Source organism: Rana temporaria, chromosome 4 (genome assembly GCF_905171775.1).
Source record: "Rana temporaria chromosome 4, aRanTem1.1, whole genome shotgun sequence".
Taxonomy (NCBI): Eukaryota; Metazoa; Chordata; class Amphibia; order Anura; family Ranidae; genus Rana; species Rana temporaria.
The window spans coordinates 116,723,959-116,744,883 of record NC_053492.1 but is presented as its reverse complement, the minus strand read 5'-3'; the positions used below and the strand labels follow the sequence as shown (position 1 = coordinate 116,744,883).

Here is a 20,925-nt window from a genome sequence, read left to right as displayed (position 1 = left end):
CAGACGGGAAGTCAGAAAAACCCGTCTTTCGCCCGTAGCGTGTGGCCGGAAGTGGGTGCAAATACCTGTCTTTAGACAGGTGTCTGCACCCCCCTCCCCCCTGAAAGGTGTCAAATGTGACACCGGAGGGGGGAGGGTTCCGATCAGCGGGACTCCACTTTAGGGTGGAGAACCGCTTTAATGTCCACTCAGAGATGACAGGTTTCATGTGCTTTAATGTGCGCTTCTTCTCCTTCCCTGTGAGGAGAGCCTCTGAGGTGGCTGAGGTGACTAGCGCCTTTTTAGCTGTGCCCTTAGTTTGCTGGGCTGCGCTGCAGGGGTTCGATTTGGGCTTGCTTCTGGCACCCCCCAACACCATTTTTGTACTGAATGGTACCCCTCACCTTCCGGAGCTATAATCTCTCAGTCCTGCTAGTTTTTGTCTCTGTTATGCACCGGTTATCCGTGGTCTTTCTCCCTCACGGAGCGGAGCTCTAGCTCGGCATTACCGCTCAGCTAGACCCCGCCCATACCTCAATATAATTTTCTTTAAAAAATAGACCATATCCTTTTCTAGGTCATCTGCTATCCCGGTGTCATTTTAAGAGGGATTCATCTATTCTCCAATCTCCCCAGCGAGGCCGGGATCTCCCCTATCTCCAGTGTCATCTCAACCGGAGCATGATCAGAGAGAGTTATTGATTTTATTTCTACCCTTCTCAGTCCCTCCAACAGCAATGATCTAGAAGGATATGGTCTATTCTAGAGTATGACCTATGTACAGATGAGTAGTAAAATCCTTATCTCTCGGATGTAGAATTCTCCATGTCTCTACTAGGTGCATTTGATGTAATTTATGTTTAATTGCTCTAAGATATTTTCTTACTGACCTTAATGACGTGGGTTCGGTATCTAATGCTGGGTCGAAAACAAAATTAAAATCACCAGCTAATATCACCTTCCCCTCTCTAAATCCCCCCAGTCTATTCAGACCAGGCAACCTTGAAAACATGTCCCTATTTCTTTGCAGAAACTCTTTTACCTGCTGGATTTGGGGCCTAGTTAGGGTAGCAGCAACCTGCACCAGGTCGATCCCTGCATGGTCCCCTGACTGTACCCCTACCACCGCGGATACCTGTTCTCTCCAAGGTTTCAACAAATTTACATGATAGATCTGGTATGGTTTTCTTTTTCCTGGCTGGTGTACCTTGTAATTCACCTCACCCACTTTCTCTACTACCTCAAACGGACCTTGCCACTTGGCCAAGAATTTGCTCTCCACCGTGGGTATTAGAACAGCCACCCGGTCTCTCACTTGAAACTGTCTAATTTTAGCCGACCGGTTATACACTCTTTGGGCATCCTGAGCCTTTTGCATGTGCTCCCTCACCAGCGACATCATAGCTACCCTCTCTCGCATTTGAGAGATATGCTCTACCACGGTTTCATGCAGTGAGGACTCTCTTTCCCACGTTTCCTTTACTAGATCGAGCAACCCCCGGGGCCTTCGTCCATACACTAGCTCAAACGGTGAGAAGCCCCGTGGATGCTTGTGGAACCTCCCGGATGGCAAACAACAGGGCAGGGAGTAACATATCCCAATCCTTCCCATCTTTCTGGACCACTCTTTTCAACATGGACTTTTATTAAACCTCTCAACTAAGCCATCGGTCTGCGGGTGATAGGCGGATGTCCGCAACTGCTTAATCTAAAGCGGTTTTCACAAGTCCGCCATCACCTTTGACATAAAAGGGGTGCCCTGGTCTGTCAGTGTCTCTTTGGGGAACCCAGTTCGTGAGAACATTTGAAATAATTCCCGGGCAATGGCCTTAGGGGAAGTTTTCCTCAAAGGGACTGCTTCTGGATACCTAGTTGCGTAATCTAGGATGACTAATATGTATTGGTTCCCCCTTGCAGACTTTAGCAGGGGTCCCACAAGATCCATAGCAATTGGCAAGGGTACTAGAGGGTTTCTTTAGTGGGGCACTGGGACAGTTAGCTGGCAAATGGGACAAGATGCACAATATCTTTTAACCTTGGCCTTCACCTCTGGCCAGTAAAACTGGTTGGTTATCCTGGCTTCTCCACCCCCAGGTGTCCTCCCAGTGCGTCGTTGTGGGCTAGATCAAGGAGCATTCGCCTATACGGATGGGGAACCAGCAACTGCTCTACAGTTTCCCCTCGGCTCTCAGACACTCGATATACCAAGTCCTCCTTCAACGCAAAATGAGGAAACCTCTGATCTGCACCTGGCATTTGTGAGACCCCATCAATAACAGAAACCTGCTCTCGGGCATTGACCAAGGTAGGATCCTGTAATTGGACTGTGCCAAATGGACCCCTGGATACATCCAGGTCTGGATGCACTGGCCTTGAGGATGTTTCCCCTTCATCCTCCTCAACCGGGGAGAGCTCCTCATCATCCGCCTCCAGCATAACTTGTAATGGGAAGATTTTCCCCCCTGAGAGATCAACTCGATTTTGTGGCTTGGAACAGGGGCATTATCATCCAAATTAGCATTCTCTGCAACTTTATTATTAGTGATGGGTATCTCCATATTAGAGGGGTGTGTTGTGGAGGTTTCAGGCCCGGACCCTTCAGACTCTGTCCCTTCCAGACCCAGTGTCCCCAGTTCTCCTGGCAGCCTCATCTGTACCTGGTTCCATAGTTTGAGAAATAGTGGACAGTCCCGCCCCACTATGATGTCATGTATTAAACTTTTTACCACCCCCAACCTCTTGTGTAACTGCGGTACGGCCATAGGAAACAGTCACCGGGACCAGGGGGTACTCTCTGGTGTTCCCATGGATACACACTACCTGTAAAATATTATTTACTGGGCCGAGTCTCCCGACCACCCTGGCATGTACAAGTGTTACCATGCTACCGGAGTCTAGTAGAGCCCTGGCAGGAAGGTGGTTCACCCACACTTCACACTCGAACCGCCCTGCAGCCAGATCAAGATGAGTGGCACACGCTCTTTGCACATAGGAGCTTCTCCGAACAGTCCCGCAGTCCATAGGCTCCTCCTGAAGTGGGCATTGTGCCCGGGTATGCCCCCAGGACCGACATCACCAACACTGTAGGTCCCCCATCCTTGGGACAGGAACCAACCTTTGTGTTTCTGCAGAAAATGACACAGGCTTGCAGGTTCCAATGTCTGGCAGGGCTTCTCTCCTAGGTGCTGTGACCGGTCTGGTCGCCCTTGGTGTCGGTTCCCGACGCTTGGCAGGCCCAATCAGGTCCTCTACCACAGTATACCTTTCGACCAACTCAACCAGCTGGTCAGCAGTTGCAGGGTCTCCATCGCTTACCCAGCGCTGTAGGTCATCTGGCAGGGACCACAGGTACCAGTCCATCACCACCCATTCCATCATTTGTGGGCCGGACAACTTTTCTGGCTGCAGCCATTTTTTGACCAGCTGTACTAGTTCGTGCATTTGGGACCTGGGTGGTCGGTCAGGTTTGTACCGCCAGCGATGCACCCTCTGAGCCCGGACGGCTGTGGTCACTTCCCATAAAAATTGGAGGTAATATCCCACAGGAGGAAACCAAGAAAGGAATACCCCCAGGGATATAAGGAGCTACTAAGGCAGTGACGGAAAGTATAATAGGTCAAAAAAAGTTTATTGAAAAAATACAAAAGTTTGATAATACTGGAGTAAATAATTTACAACATGTGGGCTAACAATAGCTAATCCTAAAAACCAACTGGCAATTGCCAGCAAGTGTTGCACCAATAGACCTAGTCTATTGTTAGTGCGCAAACAAACAACACATAAAAAACATTGACTAACATGGACAACATATAACTGAGGCAGTCCGGACGCCAAAATTGGATCGCACTTACTGAGGTTCCCATGCGGTAAAATCACTGTGTATATTCGTAAATAATACTGAAAAAAATATGGAACTACCAGTATGTGCGTCCCCACGGGAGAAGGGGTTGATAATGAATGTTGGATGGTATAAACAAGGGGCTAGCTAATGATATCTGATTGCTCGAAGCTTGATCCTATAGCAGTAATTGAGGTGCCAGAGAACTGCAATTGTCCTGAAAATGTAATAACACTGAGGATTGCAAAGACCGGATTGTCCTATGTATGGGCTGTTTGAAAGAGGAAAGATTTCCTTATGGATGTTAGCTCCCAAAGTTCTGATACAATCACCTCTGATGGATATGGGACACAAGAGAAACAGCAAGGAGCCTAGGCTGAAATGCACATCTTAGATCAATCAGTATAAATGATACCGAGATATTCTCTGTTCAGCTACGTTCAAAAATCTTCGTAGCTGACAGTTTCACTGTTCATAGGCACATACACTGCGGCTTAGACACTGTAAAGTGTTAACAATCTTACCACCTCCATGGATTAAGAGATTGTAACATGCGGCAAAGTCTTCTACCTTCTTTTGGAAAAATATCCTATGTACCGGTGTCTGCAATGTCCAGATGCGCCTTTACTGAGTAGCAGGTTGGTAGGTTGCCGAGCCGTAAGGTGTATGAACTGATCCTGTGCTTATGTTCCTCTTGTTCATTGGCATCAGGCTATTTTGTTTGTAAAGCACTCGCGGTTACTTGCAACGCCCGAGTTTTGTCTCCCCTCTCATATCTCCCGCTTAGTCGGGGAATGGATTCTGCGGCGTCCGACACTGCATGATGTCAACGCGTTTAGCAACGTTAAGTGCGTAGCTTCGTCTGGACGGGCCGGGATCTCTGACTTCAGCCACTCATAGTCGCTGATGTGCTCAGATGGGAGGTCAAAATAGGCCTTTTGTGGGTCACCGGTGAGGAAAGGGGAGATAATGCCAGCCCATTGGTCATAGGGCCACCCCTCTCTCTCTGCTATCCTTTTAAAGGTAGTGAGAAAGGCCTCTACATCATCGCTGGGAGTTTGCTTTTGTAAGAAATGGCTGGCTCTCACAGACGCTTGGTTGCCAGTGGCCACGACCGATTGCTCTCGTCCCTAAGCCAGTCGCTGTACTGCCTCCTGCAGCCACCTGTGCTTGAGTGGACTCCTGCTGGGCTGCAAACTGGGTGGCTAGCAGCTGTGTGCTTTCCTGCTGGGTACCTATAGCCTGTGCCAGGGCCTGCTGCTGAGCCATCGCTTCCTCATGGCAACGGTTTGCCTCTGCTGAAGCTTGCTGCTCGGTCACAGTGGCTTGTGCCAAAGCCTTGATGACCTCCTCCATGCCTTTGCCTGCTGCTTGCAATGTCTGAGCTAACTTCACCCAAGACATGCCATAAGCACACCGTCTCTTTAAATGTCAGTTTTTAGTTTTTAAACATTTTTTGCGGCTGCAAATGCACTTTGGATGTATTCTCCACCAGTTGTAAAGTTTTGGGGATTATAGCTCCATGGGGCCAAGTGCATAAACCGTTTGATCTTGAACAAAAAGGCTTTTATTTGTAAACAAACCAAAAATAAAGCTTCATTCAGCACACAGGAAAACTATAAAACTAAATCCGCTTAGCTTCAGCATAAAATAAAGTCTGCTTGTCCTCAGCACAAAACAAATTAAAGAAAAGGCACATACAGTTTTTTGTAGATGGGTCTTCGCTCCAGAACTTCAAGAGTCCTTGCTGAATCCTTAGCAGCTTCCAGCAGACACGCAGCTCATCACAACAGGCGCAATCCCATACTCCTCCTCACCACACCTCTAGCACCACTTCCTGTCTTATTAGCTGTTCTCTGAAGGTCTTAACCCCCTGTGTGCTGACTCCCAGTGGTCAGGGGTGGAGGTACTTTCCCACCCGAATATCACTTTAGAGCCTCCGAAATTCAGGGCCCCAAATGACTCTCTATCAAGACAAAGAGGGCTGAGAGCCAGTCCTCTCTGGATTAACTCTATTGCCGGGAATTTCTCACCCATTCTGGGTGACCCCTGAACACTTTTACAGCTCTCTTAAAGGGACCACAACCCAAATACTGGTGCTATATAGCATCTGTTCAGGACCAAACCTTGGGTCCTGTACAATATATATTGCCGATGGAAAAAAATCGGAAATTCCGATCGTCTGTGTGGAACTCCGACAGAGAAAAAAACATGCATGCTCAGAATCAAGTCGACGCATGCTCGGAAGCATTGAACTTAGTTTTTCTCAGCTAGTCTTAGTGTTTTACGTCACTGCATTTTGGACAGTCGGAATTTGGTCTGCACAGTGTGTATGCAAGACAGCTTGAACTGGCTGGCTCAGTAGATTGCTTTAAGAAAGGCCTGGATTCTTTCCTAAATGTACATAATATAACTGAATACTGACATTTATAGGTAAAGTTGATCCAGGGTAAATCCGATTGCCTCTCGGGGGATCAGGAAGGAATTTTTCCCCCTGCTGTAGCAAATTGGATCATTCTCTGCTGGGGTTTTTTGCCTTCCTCTGGATAAACTGTGGGTATGGAGTTGGGTGTATGGGATTGTACTGTGTTTATTTTGTTTATTTTTTTGTGGTTGAACTGGATGGACTTGTGTCTTTTTTCAACCTGACTAACTATGTAACTATGTAACAGGGGGTTTATAGGAAGAATTATTGACTTGTCCCAGTTGATATGTAGACCCATACTCCTCAATCAGTGACATTGCATGTTCAAGAGAGGATTGAGTGTTCAACAAGAACAGCAACATACAGTACATAGCTAAGTTATCCTCTTCCACACCCCTTCTAAATTCTATAATACGAGTCAACTATTGAATCATCTCTGCTAATGGCTCTATCTCTAGGCAGAATCGTAATGAATGGCTTTCCTACCAGGTGTGATCAAAGAAAGGTGAACACATTTAGTTCACTCTAACACATAGCTGAGGAAGCGTGCAACTCTCCCACATACTTAGGCCCAAAATCAAATCTACAAACAGATTTGTTCAGAGGTAATCCCATTGGATACAGATACTCTTTACTTAACGACCAGGTTCCCAACATCCCCATAAGGTTCTTCCGCAAACGTGGTAAAGGAGTATGATCTATTGTTGTAGGTAAATTGTAAACGGAAAGGATAATTCCATCGATAGCGAATGTCACATTGAACCAAAGACGAAAGCAAAGGTTTAAACGCTCTTCGTTTTTGAATGGTAGCTTGGGAAATGTCCGCAATGATCTGGATTTTGTTACCTTCAATTTCCAAATCCGGGTGTTCCCTGGCATACCTCAAGACCAATCTTTGACCCTGAAGAAGTGAGGTTTCACAATCACATCTCTGGGAGGCCTGTCAGGTTTCATAGGAACTAGGGCCCTGTGAATACGGTAAATTTCCAAGTGGATTTATCAATATCTGGGATAGCAGATCGCATTAAAGAATAAGCGACAGAAGAGAAATCTTTAACCGTTTCTGGCAGACCACGGATACAGGAGTTATATCGCCTGGCGCGGTTTTCAAGATCATCAATTTTAGCGTAAGCGTCTTCTAGGCGATCAAGTTCAGTAATCATGGTGGAATTTTGCGCCACTCTATTAACACTGTCATCAACCTTGGATTCAATGCTGTCTAGGCGACAGCCCAGCTCCTGAAAATCTCGCTTTATGTCGGCAGCCAGTTTAGTGGTAGCTTTCCCCAACTCTCTTTGCAGCATATCTGCAAAGCGTGCAAGAAGAATAGTGTCAGGAGAATATGGCAGCGGTGCAGGTAAAGAAGCTAGGGATCCTTCAGGACTACCAGGATCTGCATCCTGGCTACCAGGCTGTATATTGTCAATGTCTACATCCTGATCACTGGTCTGGCTGTGGAAGATGTCAGAGGAAGTGTGGGAAGCATGGCTTGGAGATGACAGAGGAGCCTATGAAGGAGATTTGGCAGGACTGGATGAAGCACAAGGAGGATCGGTCAGCTTACCTGAAGTCTGAGGGACTGTAGCTGGGAGCATGTTGCGAGCCCCTGAGTTAGGGGGCTTCCCTTTATTCCCCTGCTTCTATATCTGTGGCTGTTGCTGCGTCTGTTTCTTGTCCGCCCGCATGGCGCTAGTGCTGGTCGTCATCTTGGAATCCTTCCAGGACCCACGAGACTGACAGCAGGAATCGCCGATCTTCCCTGCCGACCGGGTGGACATGGAGCGGGTCTCCGTGGAAAGCTCTAACTGCCCGATATCGTCCGAGGGTGAACAGGTTAGGAGGGCTGCTAAAAAAAGCACAAAGTGCCGGGAGTGTGCGGAGCCGTCTAGGAATGCATCCGCTCCCGCCGCCCGCGCATGCGCTCTTCCCACACTGTAACTTTAACTGACTAGCCTGCCTGCTCTATCTACCTAGAAAAAAATGACACTCTCTCTCTCTTTCTCTCTCTGTCTCTAACCACCGCCGCAACACACTACACAAGACCGACCTGCAGGCGGCCTTTTATAGTGTGGGGCGTGTACTAAACCCCCTGAGACATAATTGTCCAAAGCCACCCTGGCTTTGGCCAATTTTGGCTCTCCGTTTTTTGCAAGCTGTGATTGGCCAAGCATGCGGGTCATAGTGCACGCTTGGCCAATCATCAGCCAGCAATGCACTGTGATGCCGCAGTGAATTATGGGCCGTGACACGCCACTCGAATTTGGCGCGAACGGCCCGTAACGCTCGTATTTCGACGAACGGTCGAACAGACGATGTAACATACTCACGTTCGACTCGAACACGAAGCTCATCCCTATTAAGGATTGATATTGGTCTATAATTAGACTTGGGCCCCATACACACGAAAGGATTTATCCGCGTATACGGTCCAGCGGACCGTATCCTCGGATAAATCCTCTCGAGGATTTGCGCGGATTTTGATGCGATGGAGTGTACTCACCATCGAATCGAAATCCGCGCCGAAATCCTCTGGCGATGACGTGTCGCGCCGTCGCCGCGATTATGACGCGGCGACGTGCGCGACGCTGTCATATAAGGAATTCCACGCATGCGTCGAATCATTACGACGCATGCGGGGGATCCCTTCGGACGGATGGATCCGGTGAGTCTGTACAGACCAGCGGATCCATCCGTTGGGATGGATTCCAGCGGATAGATTTGATAGCATGTCATCAAATATTTATCCGCTGGAAATCCATCCCAGGGGATAAATATCCGCGGAAACAGATCCGCTGGAGTGTACACACCATAGGATCTATCCGCTGAAACCCATTCGCTGGGATTTTTCAGCGGATGGATTCTATCGTGTGTATGGGGCCTAAGATGTATCATCTGTGTTAGATTTGTGGGTCATAGAAATAAAGGCAGTGAGAGGAGATAGTAGGAGTATGAAACTTTTATAGTAAGTTTTTGTAGCTTGAGTGATTTTATAGCGGCTTGCAGTTCTATTTCAATGATGGGATATTCTTGAGTTTCCTGCTGGGATGGGGAGATTGAAGGAAGATGATCAGTGGATAAAAGTGTAGTTCGATGAGATTGATCTAATATGTATTAGTATCCTTGTATAGTTCAGAAAGGTTTTTTATGGAATACATTAAGAATTTTTAATTCTACAGACATCTGTAGTTATTTTAACGGATATGTTTTGGGGTATATTTGGTCTTTCTCAATGCCAAGGCCAAAAAGGTGTCTAGTTTGTTGACCCTTCATTTCTTTGTAAGTGGACAAACTTACAAAATCTGCAGGGGATTAAATAATCATTTTCCCCACTGTAGGTCCATGATCCAAGGTGAGGGCATATATATTACACTGAGGTTGATCACCATTGTGTGGCACTGTTTGGGAATTTGCAGCACTGGGACTTTTGCATTACTATCCCTGTATATTGAAAATTTGCTCAGAATTTGTGAAGACATCATTCATTCATTATGATAAAAAAGATGGACCCTTAATTTATTTGTATTTGTATTGTATTTTATTTTATAGTGGACAAACTTACAAAATCTACAGGGGATGAAAAAATAATTTTCTCCCCTATATGCTAAAACACACTTAAAACAGTCAGACCTATCGCCTATGACTTCAGTGATAAAAATTGCAATTGCCAAACCATTTAAAGGGTAAGTTCACCTATAATATAAAAATTATCAATCCATATGATTTTGCAGGTGCAAGGTGAGGCTCATGCAAAGTCTTTCTCCTGCTTTGTGCCTGTACATCATTTCTGTTTAAAAAGCTAGAGGAAGAATGAATGAACTACGAGCGTGCAGATCAGTTTATTGAAAGTCAATTGAAGCCTCAAATCCGTGGAAGATGGGACTTGTAGTTTTATCATTTACAGATCCCTGTGAGTGAATGGCGCAGATGTGTCAACGGAACACCCCACAACTGCTCCATTTTTTAAATGTGACAATGAGTGCAAGGATCCTATGCCCGCTATCACAGCCGGGGTGAGGGGGGGTGGCGGGTGCTTAATAGTAACATATATTACATGTTACACCCTAAATACAGGTGTAACATATAACATGTTACCAAGGGTGAACTTAGCCTTTTGAACCTTCCTCGATTAGTCTCCTCTTAGTTAGATGAAATGACTGTATTCTTTTTTCTTTCAGGCATTCTCCTTTCTTTTTTTACCTGGTAATCTTATGCATAACACATTTCCTGTCTTTTGGTGGCCACCCAGGCCATTAGGCCATTTACATGGGGAGAAGGCAAGATTGCCAGTTTACAAGAACAGTGCATTTCTAGCAAGAACAATAGGCATTTTCTGTACTTTCTTTGTTCTTAGCCTGGAAAAACAAATGCAGCCACCACATCAATATATATTATTTTTGTTGTTGGAGTTTAGTAATAGTTAAGTTGGGGTCGGGGGAGTTAACTGGTTTAAGCGATTCTAAAAGATCTCTTTTTTTTTTACCTAAAATTAAATGTGAAGTGTTACAGAATTCAACGAACTGACTCTTATTTACTTTCCAGTCTTTTACAATAGTCAGGATGCGAATCGTGTGCTCAAAGTTCGGAAAAGAGCAAATGGTTTCTTTGAAGAGATGAAACCTGGGTCACTGGAGAGAGAATGCTACGAGGAAAGATGTGACCTAGAAGAAGCAAATGAGATATTTGAGACCCGGGAGGAAACTGTAAGAGATTTTTTTATTTGGCTCTTATCGTAATACTTATTGCTGATATATCGTACTTATTGGTAACATTTTTTTATTTTTTATTTCTAGCTTAACTTTTGGTCAAAGTACTTTGGTAAGTTACAGTCTGAAGAAGTTAGCTAAAATAAAGCATGTATAGGAACTTACAAAGAATCTCAGGTTTAAACATCTTGTTGTTACAGATGGGGATCAGTGCCTTTCCAATCCATGTGTAAATGCTGTCTGTAAGGATGGCATAGGAAAATTTGACTGTACTTGCAATGGGGGCTGGGAAGGAAAATTCTGTGCTTATGGTGAGTACTTGGAGCAACTTACTGACTGACGCTTCATTTAGCTGTTAAAGCTACTGTGGAGAAGATGAACCTATATTCATAAGAAAGCAGCCTAAGGTGAGGACAACAATTGGTTGACTCTATAAAGCCCCGAGTGAGCTTACTGAATCCTTATGCCACGAACACACGATCGGAAATTCCGACAAGAAAACCGTGGATTCTTTTCCGACAGAATTTTGGCTCAAACTTGTGTTGCATACACGGTCACACAAAATTTAGACCGTCAAGAACACGGTGACGTACAACACTACAACTAGCCGAGAAAAATGAAGTTCAATGATTCGGAGCATGCATCGAATTGATTCCGAGCATGCATGTTTTTTTGCGCGTCGGAAAAATTGATAACCAGCTCTCAAATTTTTACTGTCGGAAATTCCAACAGAAAAAGTCAGATGGAGCCTACAAACGGTCAGAATTTACGAAAAAAACCTCACAACAAACTCTTCTTGTCAGAAATTCTGACCGTGTGTACATGGCATTACAGTATATTTTTTTAAACCCATCTCTGGACAAATTTGTTGCTCACCCCATTCCTCCGTCACTCCTTCCAACTCCCCTCCTGCCCATTCATAATATATATAAAAAAAATGATAAGGTTTTCTACTCATCGTAGCACCTCTTCTACATTTAGACTGGTGATCCACCACTGCATTGGTCTTGTAGCTGCCCATTGTGGTTATGTCACTACCCAGCCGATGGACAGATAATGGGAAAGTCCTGGTAGAAGGACATCCCACTCTACAAGCTCATAAAAGAGGAGATTTCAGACAAGGCACGTCATGGGGCATTTAGATTAGGTTGTATTATTTAAATTAGTGCAGTGATTAGGTAAAGGGGGTGAGGACATTCTTTGAGGTGAGGAGTTATTATCCCTGGCCACATTTAAACTTTAAAGCTTCAGCCACATTTTCCTGTAGTAGACTGTATCTCCATACCAGCTCAAAAACAAACAACCACTCTGACATATAGTATAATATGCTAAATTGGAGATTGTTGAACATGAGAACAAAAAAATATATATACTGTATATACCATTGTGTGTGTAGAAAGAAAATCAAATCAATATTTGGTGTGACCACCCTTTTCCTTCAAAACAGCATCAATTCCTCTAGATCCACAGATTTTAAAGGAACTCAGTAGGTAAGATGTTCCAAACATCTTGGAGGACTAACCACAGATCTTCTGTGGATGTAGGCTGTCTCAAATCCTTCTGTTTCTTTATGTGATCCCAGACGGACTCGATGATGTTGAGATCAGGGCTCTGTGGGGCCAAACCATCACTTCCAGGACTTCTTTATCATCTTTACGCTGAAGATAGTTCTTAATGACATTGGCTGTATGTTTGGGGTCATTGTCCTGCTGCAGAATAAATTTGGGGCCAATCACATGCCTCCCTGATGGTATGGCTCAGCATTGAGAACACCATTGATCCTGACCAAATCTCCAACTCCATTTGCAGAAATGCAGCCCCGAACTTGCAAGGAACCTTCACCATGCTTCACTTTTGCCTGCAGACACTCATGATTGTTTTGCTATCCATCCCTTGGCAATCAAACTGCCTTTGGCTACAGACACATTTTGTGGACAGTTGAGTCGCTTAGCCTTGTTTCTATGTAGGCAGTATGGCTTTTTGGCCACAATTCTTCCATGAAGACCACTTCTGGCCAGACTTCTTCCAGACAGGAGATGGGTGTACCTGGGTCCAACCAGTTCTGTGTTGATGACACTGCTGAACATCTTCTGTTATTGAAGGGAAGTAAGCAAGATTGTCTTTCATATGCTGCATTAGGTTTCCTTGGTTAACCACTGTGTCTACGCTCCCCAACTCTTCCTGATCAATGGTGTCCTCAATACTGAGAATTACAGGCAGATACTTATCCATCATGCCATTCCACCAGGGAGGTGTTTGATTGGCCCCAAGTTTATTTTAAAGTGGGGCATCAACCACAAACATATAGCCAATGGCATTAGGAACTATCTTCAGCGTAAAGAACAAGGCATCCTGGAACCTGGATTTCAACATCGAGTCTGTCTGGGATTACATGAAGAGACAGAAGTATTTGAGGCAGCCTACATCTACAGAATATCTGCCTGCCAAGTACCTTTCAAAACTGTGTGCAAGTCTATCAAGAAGAAAGGGCAAAGGGTGATCACACCAAATATTGATTTGATTTGGATTTCTCTTCTGTTCATTTACTTACCATTTTGTTAATTGATAAAAATAAACCATTAACACTTCTATTTCTGAAAGTATTCTTAAATTACTGCATTCCACTTAATCACAGGCTCAGGTTGAAGTCATTTAGTGATTAACAGCCCTCAACTTTGACCTGCACAGTAGCGTTCAGCAGCATTAAGAGGATTTGCACTAACTTAAGTGTTTACTAACAGCATAACCTATTCTTTCCACTCTTAGAGGTGACCCATCACAGCTGCTCATTGAATAATGGAGGCTGCACACACTTCTGTACAGAGATTGCAAATGACACATCTCGGACATGCAGCTGTGCCACTGGGTACCAGCTGCAGGATGATGGTCGCAGCTGTAAGCCAAATGGTAAGTTCCCATCACACCAAAAACATAAGTTGGCATGCTACATTCACATGTTCCATTTGCTCTAATGAAGTAAAAAAAAATGTGACTGCTTCATAAAGGAATGTAACCCCCTCTAATATGATGGATAGGTTGAGGTTAAGTCCAATGACTGTAATTCATGGCACACCCAGGGAGTAATGGGGTGCAGCAGCTGCCCCCTCCAATAAGCAGCTTATACAACCTACACTGACCATTAACAGGGTAATCACTATAAGAAATATGGTAGCAGAGGGTGGTGGCAGTATGTAGGCTTGTAAACATCTGCCCCTTGGCAAGATGGCAGTATTTGACATTGGAGCCATAGTTAAGATGGTTCTGGGGCTGTGATAAAGTGCAAGCCTCTTGGAATACAGTTTCCAGCAATATTGTAACCATGAATTAGAAAATTGTGTGCATGAACCTATGATGGGGACTGTGGCTGTGCAATATTAAGTGAGGCCACGTAAGACTGCTGTCTTTTGCTAGTAGGATGGCTTTAATTGTTGGGGGGGGGGGGGGTTTATTGAGACAAGGTCTAACCTGTCCTATGTTACTGCCCCTTCCTTCCCTGGTAGCCCACCCAAACCTATTTTCTCTTCCATTCATGGACGGACACAGCAGCATTCTTGACTTGTGGGTATTAGCCTTCAATTAGGAGTGGACTAGGCATAAAACTTGTTAGAAAGTGTTTATCGCATTAAACACTGTACAGTACCGCCCAAGGGGCGGTACCTCTGGGTACAACCCCTCTCCCTGCATCTGCCTAGAAAAGGAGAAGGACATGGCTCCCTTCGGGCCCAGAGGCCTGGAGGTTTATTTCTATTTTTTTTCCTGTGATCTGTGATCAACTGCCGACTGGGTGACAGGCTGAATCCCAGATCCTTGTAGTCTCCCCAGTTTCGGCCATCGAGCATGTGCCGACCTTAGCTATGCACTGGGTCGTCCACGACATACCTCGTCACTCCAGGGGTGGCCGGTGAGCTATACGCTTCGGGGCATGCATATGACCAGGCTATCTGTCCGAGTCACAGCGTGCCAGACCGACAGTCACCTCCATAACCGCGCGGAAGATGGTCTGTCTGGGATGCTTCCAGCGTAATCCACGCAGGATGGGTAAGTAGCATTCACCCTGCTCCGGCAAAAAGACATAGCTGGGCATTCCCGGGGAGGTAGAGTAGAGGGTCCCACCCTTCTTTTCTTTCCTCCCTCCCTTCCCTCCTCCCTGGGCTCTGTGAGCTAGGCTAGCTGCTGGTGGCTGGGGGTCCGACTGGGGGGCTCCATCTGTGGTGGGGAACTGCGCTGTGGGGCCGTTTACTGGGGTGCTAATGGGTGGCCATTGTAAGGATTGTTTACATACCTGTGTGTCTTCTCCCTCCATGCGGCCGCTGTTTTTGCCTCTATTTGCCGCTCAGTGGCCATTTTCTTGTGCCGCGCGCCTTGCTACAGTGTGGCTGCTCGGCGGCCATTTTGTTGAGGTCTTTTGGCCTCTATCGTTCATTTGAATGGTGCGAACTAGCAGATACACCCCGCGGAGGGTCAGACTGACACGGGCAGCTGTGGAGAGAGCAATCTCAGGCGGGAGGCAGACGGCAGCTGTGCGGTGTCCATTCTAGGGTGGCGAGTTCTCTGGGGGGCCCCTTGGATCTGTGGCAGCTAGGAGGGGATATCTTCCAGGGGAAAACTCTGATGTGTAACCGGGCCCAGCTCTGGCTCATGGCCCTGGTTCTGACATGTCTGAGGATGTGGACCGCGACCGGTCGAACAGTGAGGATGACTCCAGGTCCAAGTCAGCACGCGACAGGGCTCTGGTAGGTGATCTTATCACTGCAGTGCGAGATACTCTAAAGATGTAGGAGTCTGTGGAAGCAGCAGAGTTGTTGGTCCCTTTCGGGTTCCGTAAGCCGACCCGCAATACTAAGGTGTTTCCTTGTGTGGCTTATCTAGACAAACTTTTATACAAGGAGTGGGACAAACCACAGAAGGTTTTTTCGGTCCCTAAAAGTTTGGCGGTTCGTTACCACTTTGAGGAGAGTTTCCTGAAAAAATGGACCTCTCCCCCGATAGTGGACCCCCCTGTGTCCAGATTAAACAAGGTAACCACGATTCCGGTGGAAGGGGCTCCTGCTTTCAAGGACCCTGCGGACAAGAAGGCTGAGGCAGTCACGCACTACCTGTACACGGTGGAGGGCTCAGCAGTGTGTCCGACTGTGGTTAGGGCCCTGGTGTCTCAGACTCTCACTGAATGGGCAAAATTGCTGCACCATGGGTTAAAGGAAAGACAGACCCCCTCGGACGAGGTGGCTCTGGCCGACAAGTTGGTACAGGGTCTTAAATTAGTCTGTAAATCAGCCTTGGATACGATTCCCTTGCTGTCTAGAGCCTCGATCTATGCGGTGGTGTTACACCGCTTGATCTGGCTAAAGCGTTGGTCTGCGGACCAATCTTCCAAGAAAGCCCTGATGGATTTGCCCTTTAAGGGCGACAGAGTTTTTGGAGCCTCTCTGGATGACATTATAAAGGATGCCACAGGAGGTAAGAGCACGCTGCTCCCACACTCCAAAAAGGGTAAGGAGCATCCTTCACACAAATGTTTTTTTCGTCCGCCCAGTGTGGCAGGCAAACGATCCCAGGCCAATAAAGTGCCTTCTGAAAGACAGAAGCATCCCTGGTTTCGCAAGCCCAACAAGCCTGCAGATAAATCTGCGTCTGCATGAAGGTCTGCCCTGCCAGTCTCTCAGGTGGGGGGACGGCTTTGCGAATTCACGGCCCGGTGGATGTCTCTGCTCTCCGACCGGTGGGTTTGCAAAATAATTTCTACAGGGTACAAGACAGTTTCTCTCTTGCCCACTGAACAGATTTTTTCCCTCCAACCTCCAGCTTCATCCGACTCGTCGGGATGCCCTGTTGGGTGCGGTTCAGGATCTCCTGGTACGCGGGGTGATCATACCTGTCCCAGTGCAGGAACGGTTTCAGGGGTTTTATTTAAATCTGTTCGTAGTACCAAAGAAGGATGGGGTTCGTCCAATCCTGGATCTCAAGGCCCTCAATTGCTTTGTGAAAGTACAAAGATTCCGGATGGAGTTGGTTCCCTCTGTTGTCGCTGCTCTCCATCCGGGGGATTTTCTGGCGTCCTTAGACGCATGTCCCCATATGCACCAGGCATCAGAGATTTCTGCGTTTTGCGGTCGGGGAGGACCACTATCAATTTGTGGCTCTCCCTTTTGGCCTGGCATTAGCATCGAGGGTGTTCAACAAGGTGCTCACCCCGATTCTGGCCCTTCTAAGACAGCGTGGCATCGCTATCATGGGCTACTTGGATGACCTTCTTCTGAGGGTCACTTCAAGCTCAGAATTAAAGGAGGGCGTGTCGATAACCTGTCAGACCCTCCAAGACTTTGGTTGGGTGCTAAACACTCAGAAGTCAGTATTGGTACCGACTCAACGCCTAGAATATCTGGGGTTGATTCTGAACTTCTCAGTGGCAAGGGTGTTTCTCCCGGGGGAGAAGCTGCAGACTCTTCGAACTGCGGTGCGACGGTTGACATCCCAAAATTAGTCGTCACTCCGTTTTTGCACTAGAAAGGTTGTGAACCACTGCCCTAAAGCAGCTTCAGTCAAAAAAATAAAAGAATCAAGGCACTGCGGCTGCAGCACCTTTTCTTATTTATTGGTTCGTAGCAAGGGTTCAACCGAGACATTTCTGTCTGTGACAAAGTGCTTTTCAGGGTGATACATGTTATAAGTGATCACCTTCTACTATCTATTAAAAAACATTGGTGCAGTGATTCATTTTTTTTCTGATTGATTTGTTGGAATGTAAAAAGCTGCACCAGAACCTGGGGACTTTGCAGTGGAGCCTGTGATGAGCCACTCCCCTTGGTTGGTATGCATATTTTTGGAAAGCTGCTGCAGATATGTTTTAGACTAATTAGATGTTGCTGGTGACATGGAGGGAGCCCTTCTTGCTTTTATTAGATACAACAGGAAATTACAACATAACCATGTTGTTCCACAAAAAAGAACATGGTTGAACTGGATGTGTCTTTTTTCAACATGACTAACTATGTAACATTACATTAAACATAATATTGACATCCAGTGACACAACTGCTAATCAACAATATAATGTATGAGAATGGTTGTTGTGCCAATGTCTGTATAAACAGCATGCCATCGTATTGTGAAACTCTAAGCAACCTCTTAAGACGTAACCCTCCACCTCCCTCGAACACATAAAGTGTATGTCCAGCAAACAGGTTTTCCTCTATTGTCCACTGGATAATGCACTGGATGATGCAGCTTGATAGCAAGAAACCTATGGTTATTCTGCAGCCCACAGGATAAATGGACACTATTCAAAACTGAAGTCCATGCCCTTGAGGCTAAAAGCCCTCATATCTGCTCAGAATAATTTAGTGTCCTTAAGAGACCAAATATTTATTTCTCTTATGCTACAGGGCTGGCTGGAGGAGGATGCTGGGGTGGGCTATGCCTCCCAGATTTCAGTTGTGCCCCCAAGTCTCTGAGAGTGCATCCACTGATCCACGAACCAGTCAGTCACCAGAAAGTTCATGTAAGGAGGCACACTGATGGGGACAATCCATGTAAGGGAGCACTTTGATGGGGACACCTGTTGTAAGGGGACTCTCTGATGGTGACACCTGATGTAAGGAGACACTTTAATGGGGACATCTGATGTAAAGGGGCACTCTAATGGGGACACCTGATGTATAGGGGCACGCTGATGGGCATAACTGATCATATAAGAGGGGGTTTCTGATGGGGAGACTGATGTAAGGGGCTTCAGATGGGGAAATCTGAAGTAAGAGGGCACTCTGAAGGGGGCACTGATTTATGGGGGTTCTCTGATGGGGACACTGTAAGGGGGCACAGTGATGAGGACACCTGATGTATGGGGAGGAACTGATGGGGAAATCTGTAGTAACGGGGCACTCTGATGGTGACTCTGATGTAAAGGGGCACTCTGATGAAGAACCTGATGTAAGGGACACTCTGATAGGAAAACCTGATGTAAAGAGGCACTCAGATGGGAACCCTGATGTAAGGGGGCACTCTGATTGGAATGTGACATAAAGGGAGACTCTGATAAGTACTCAACATGTAAAGAGGGACTCTCATAAGGACTCCTGATGTAAAGGGGAACTCTGATTGGGACATCTGATATATGGACATCTGATATAAGGGGGCATAGGTTCTATTTAATCACCCTAATCTAATGACAGCCTCCTGCACACCAGTGTTCCCAGGTTGTGGCACCAAGTGACAGACTGTCAGTGACTCTCACACACAGTGCTGACATTATACCCTCTTTGGGGAGTCTGAAACAGAGGTGCCTAATATCTCTGATTCTTTCAGAGATCCTCCAGAGGACTCATTTTTGGATGCTGAACCCTTCAATTCCCTAGTAGCAGATGAGATTCTGATAGCTGAATTTTAGTCCGCATTTTTTACCAAAATGGAAGGAAACCGTTTTAATCCAGGCAGTACATTCCACTCTAAAATTAGAAGACTCTACTGCTCCTTCCTCCAACATGATGTCTAGGGTCATTTCTTATAGACCTAAATGATTTTATCTACAAAGATTGGAAATACCCCGACAAACAACGTCTTAGCCCTATTTGGTTCTATGCAGTCTATTTCTTTGTGAAGGAATTTGTTACTAAATGGTCCACTCCTCTTGTGTCTCGCCTTAAAAAGCTTTGACCATTGTCATAGAAAATGCTGCTTTCTTTTAGGGACCCTACTGACAAGAAATTAGAAACAATTTCTCATTTCACTTCTTGGTGGGCTCTGCCTTTTAACCCATGCACTTCTTTCCCAGCTTTTGGCTGACTAGTTAAACTCCCTAAGCATGGATCTGTTCGCTACTGGCATTGCCACTCAGTTTTTCATGACATTGTCCAAATGATTGTAATATACATTTTTCTGTGCAATGCAGCACTGGATTACAGCTGAGTTATGTCTCATGTAACCTTGTCTTCTGTCCAAATCTGCAAGACACTCTGGCTTAGATGTTGATTGGAAAAGCAACAGTCTCTTTATCATTGGATGCACCTCTTTTCATCCATTCAGGGATGGTTATCCCAAAGGGTTATTTTCCCAGCTTAAAGGTTTCAAGGTTTTTTCTCAAACATGTTTAACATGTGAGCCAGAAAGAAATGTGAACACCGCTCAGATGATGATCGGTCCACAAAATAATAACACTATTGGATTTCAGGCAACTAGAAACATACCAAAAAAATAATAAGGTAGAAATAAGAAAAGAAAAATTCAATCAAAATTGCAATGAATAATCATGAATAAAAACGAAATCAATAAAAGAGAGACAAATGGAGTGCACAGTAATCCGCCATCATCAAACACGCAGAGACAGAAGTGATACATAGCTATTTATTCTGTATCGCCTAAAGATGGATACTTGCTCTCACATCATGTCTCTGGTGACAGCCGAACTGTACAACTGCTAAGCATAGGCAGGGCCAGATTAAGAACATCATGGGCCTGGTGCTGAGGATTTTGGTGGGGCCTTTTATAAATAATAAATAAATGCGTGGAAATTACATCAACGCAGCCCGGCCAAGGCAAGTGACCAAAGGCACAGAACCCAGAAGGAAGATCGGGTGAAGATGGAAGTGCCCGGGCCCCGCCTTATTCATCACAGCGCAGCACTGGAGGGCTCAGTTTGAAAATTTAAGTGTACCCTAATGTGCTAATATGCTCTGTATACTTGTACATTGTGGCATAACCTACCCCAGGGCCTCTAAAAAGTAGTAATGTCAGGAAAGTTTACTACCGCTTTAATATCACAGGATCCTAGGAGCCTCTCATGGGGCTCCTACTGACCCAGTGGGTGGTGGCCCTTGGGCAGTGCCTAAGTGCATAGTTGCCAACATTTAAAAAATATTTTCAGGGACACTTTTTTATACAAGTGCTATATTTAGAGTAGCTGAGATCCCCTATGTTCCTCTATACATCATAGTAGTAATCACAAAATTAAATGAGTACTAATAATGGGGCAGAACAAATATGAGAAC

General features: G+C 45.8%; 1 protein-coding gene across 1 annotated transcript in view; it reads left to right on the top strand.

Moving 5' to 3' along the window:
• Positions 1-20,925, top strand: part of PROC (protein C, inactivator of coagulation factors Va and VIIIa) — an 81,253-nt gene that overhangs the window by 37,957 nt on the left and 22,371 nt on the right. The window contains exons 3-6 of the mRNA XM_040348873.1: positions 10,782-10,942; positions 11,033-11,057; positions 11,146-11,256; positions 13,712-13,852. Of these exons, the coding sequence (XP_040204807.1) occupies positions 10,782-10,942; positions 11,033-11,057; positions 11,146-11,256; positions 13,712-13,852 (438 nt within the window). The remainder of the gene's footprint in view (positions 1-10,781; positions 10,943-11,032; positions 11,058-11,145; positions 11,257-13,711; positions 13,853-20,925) is intronic.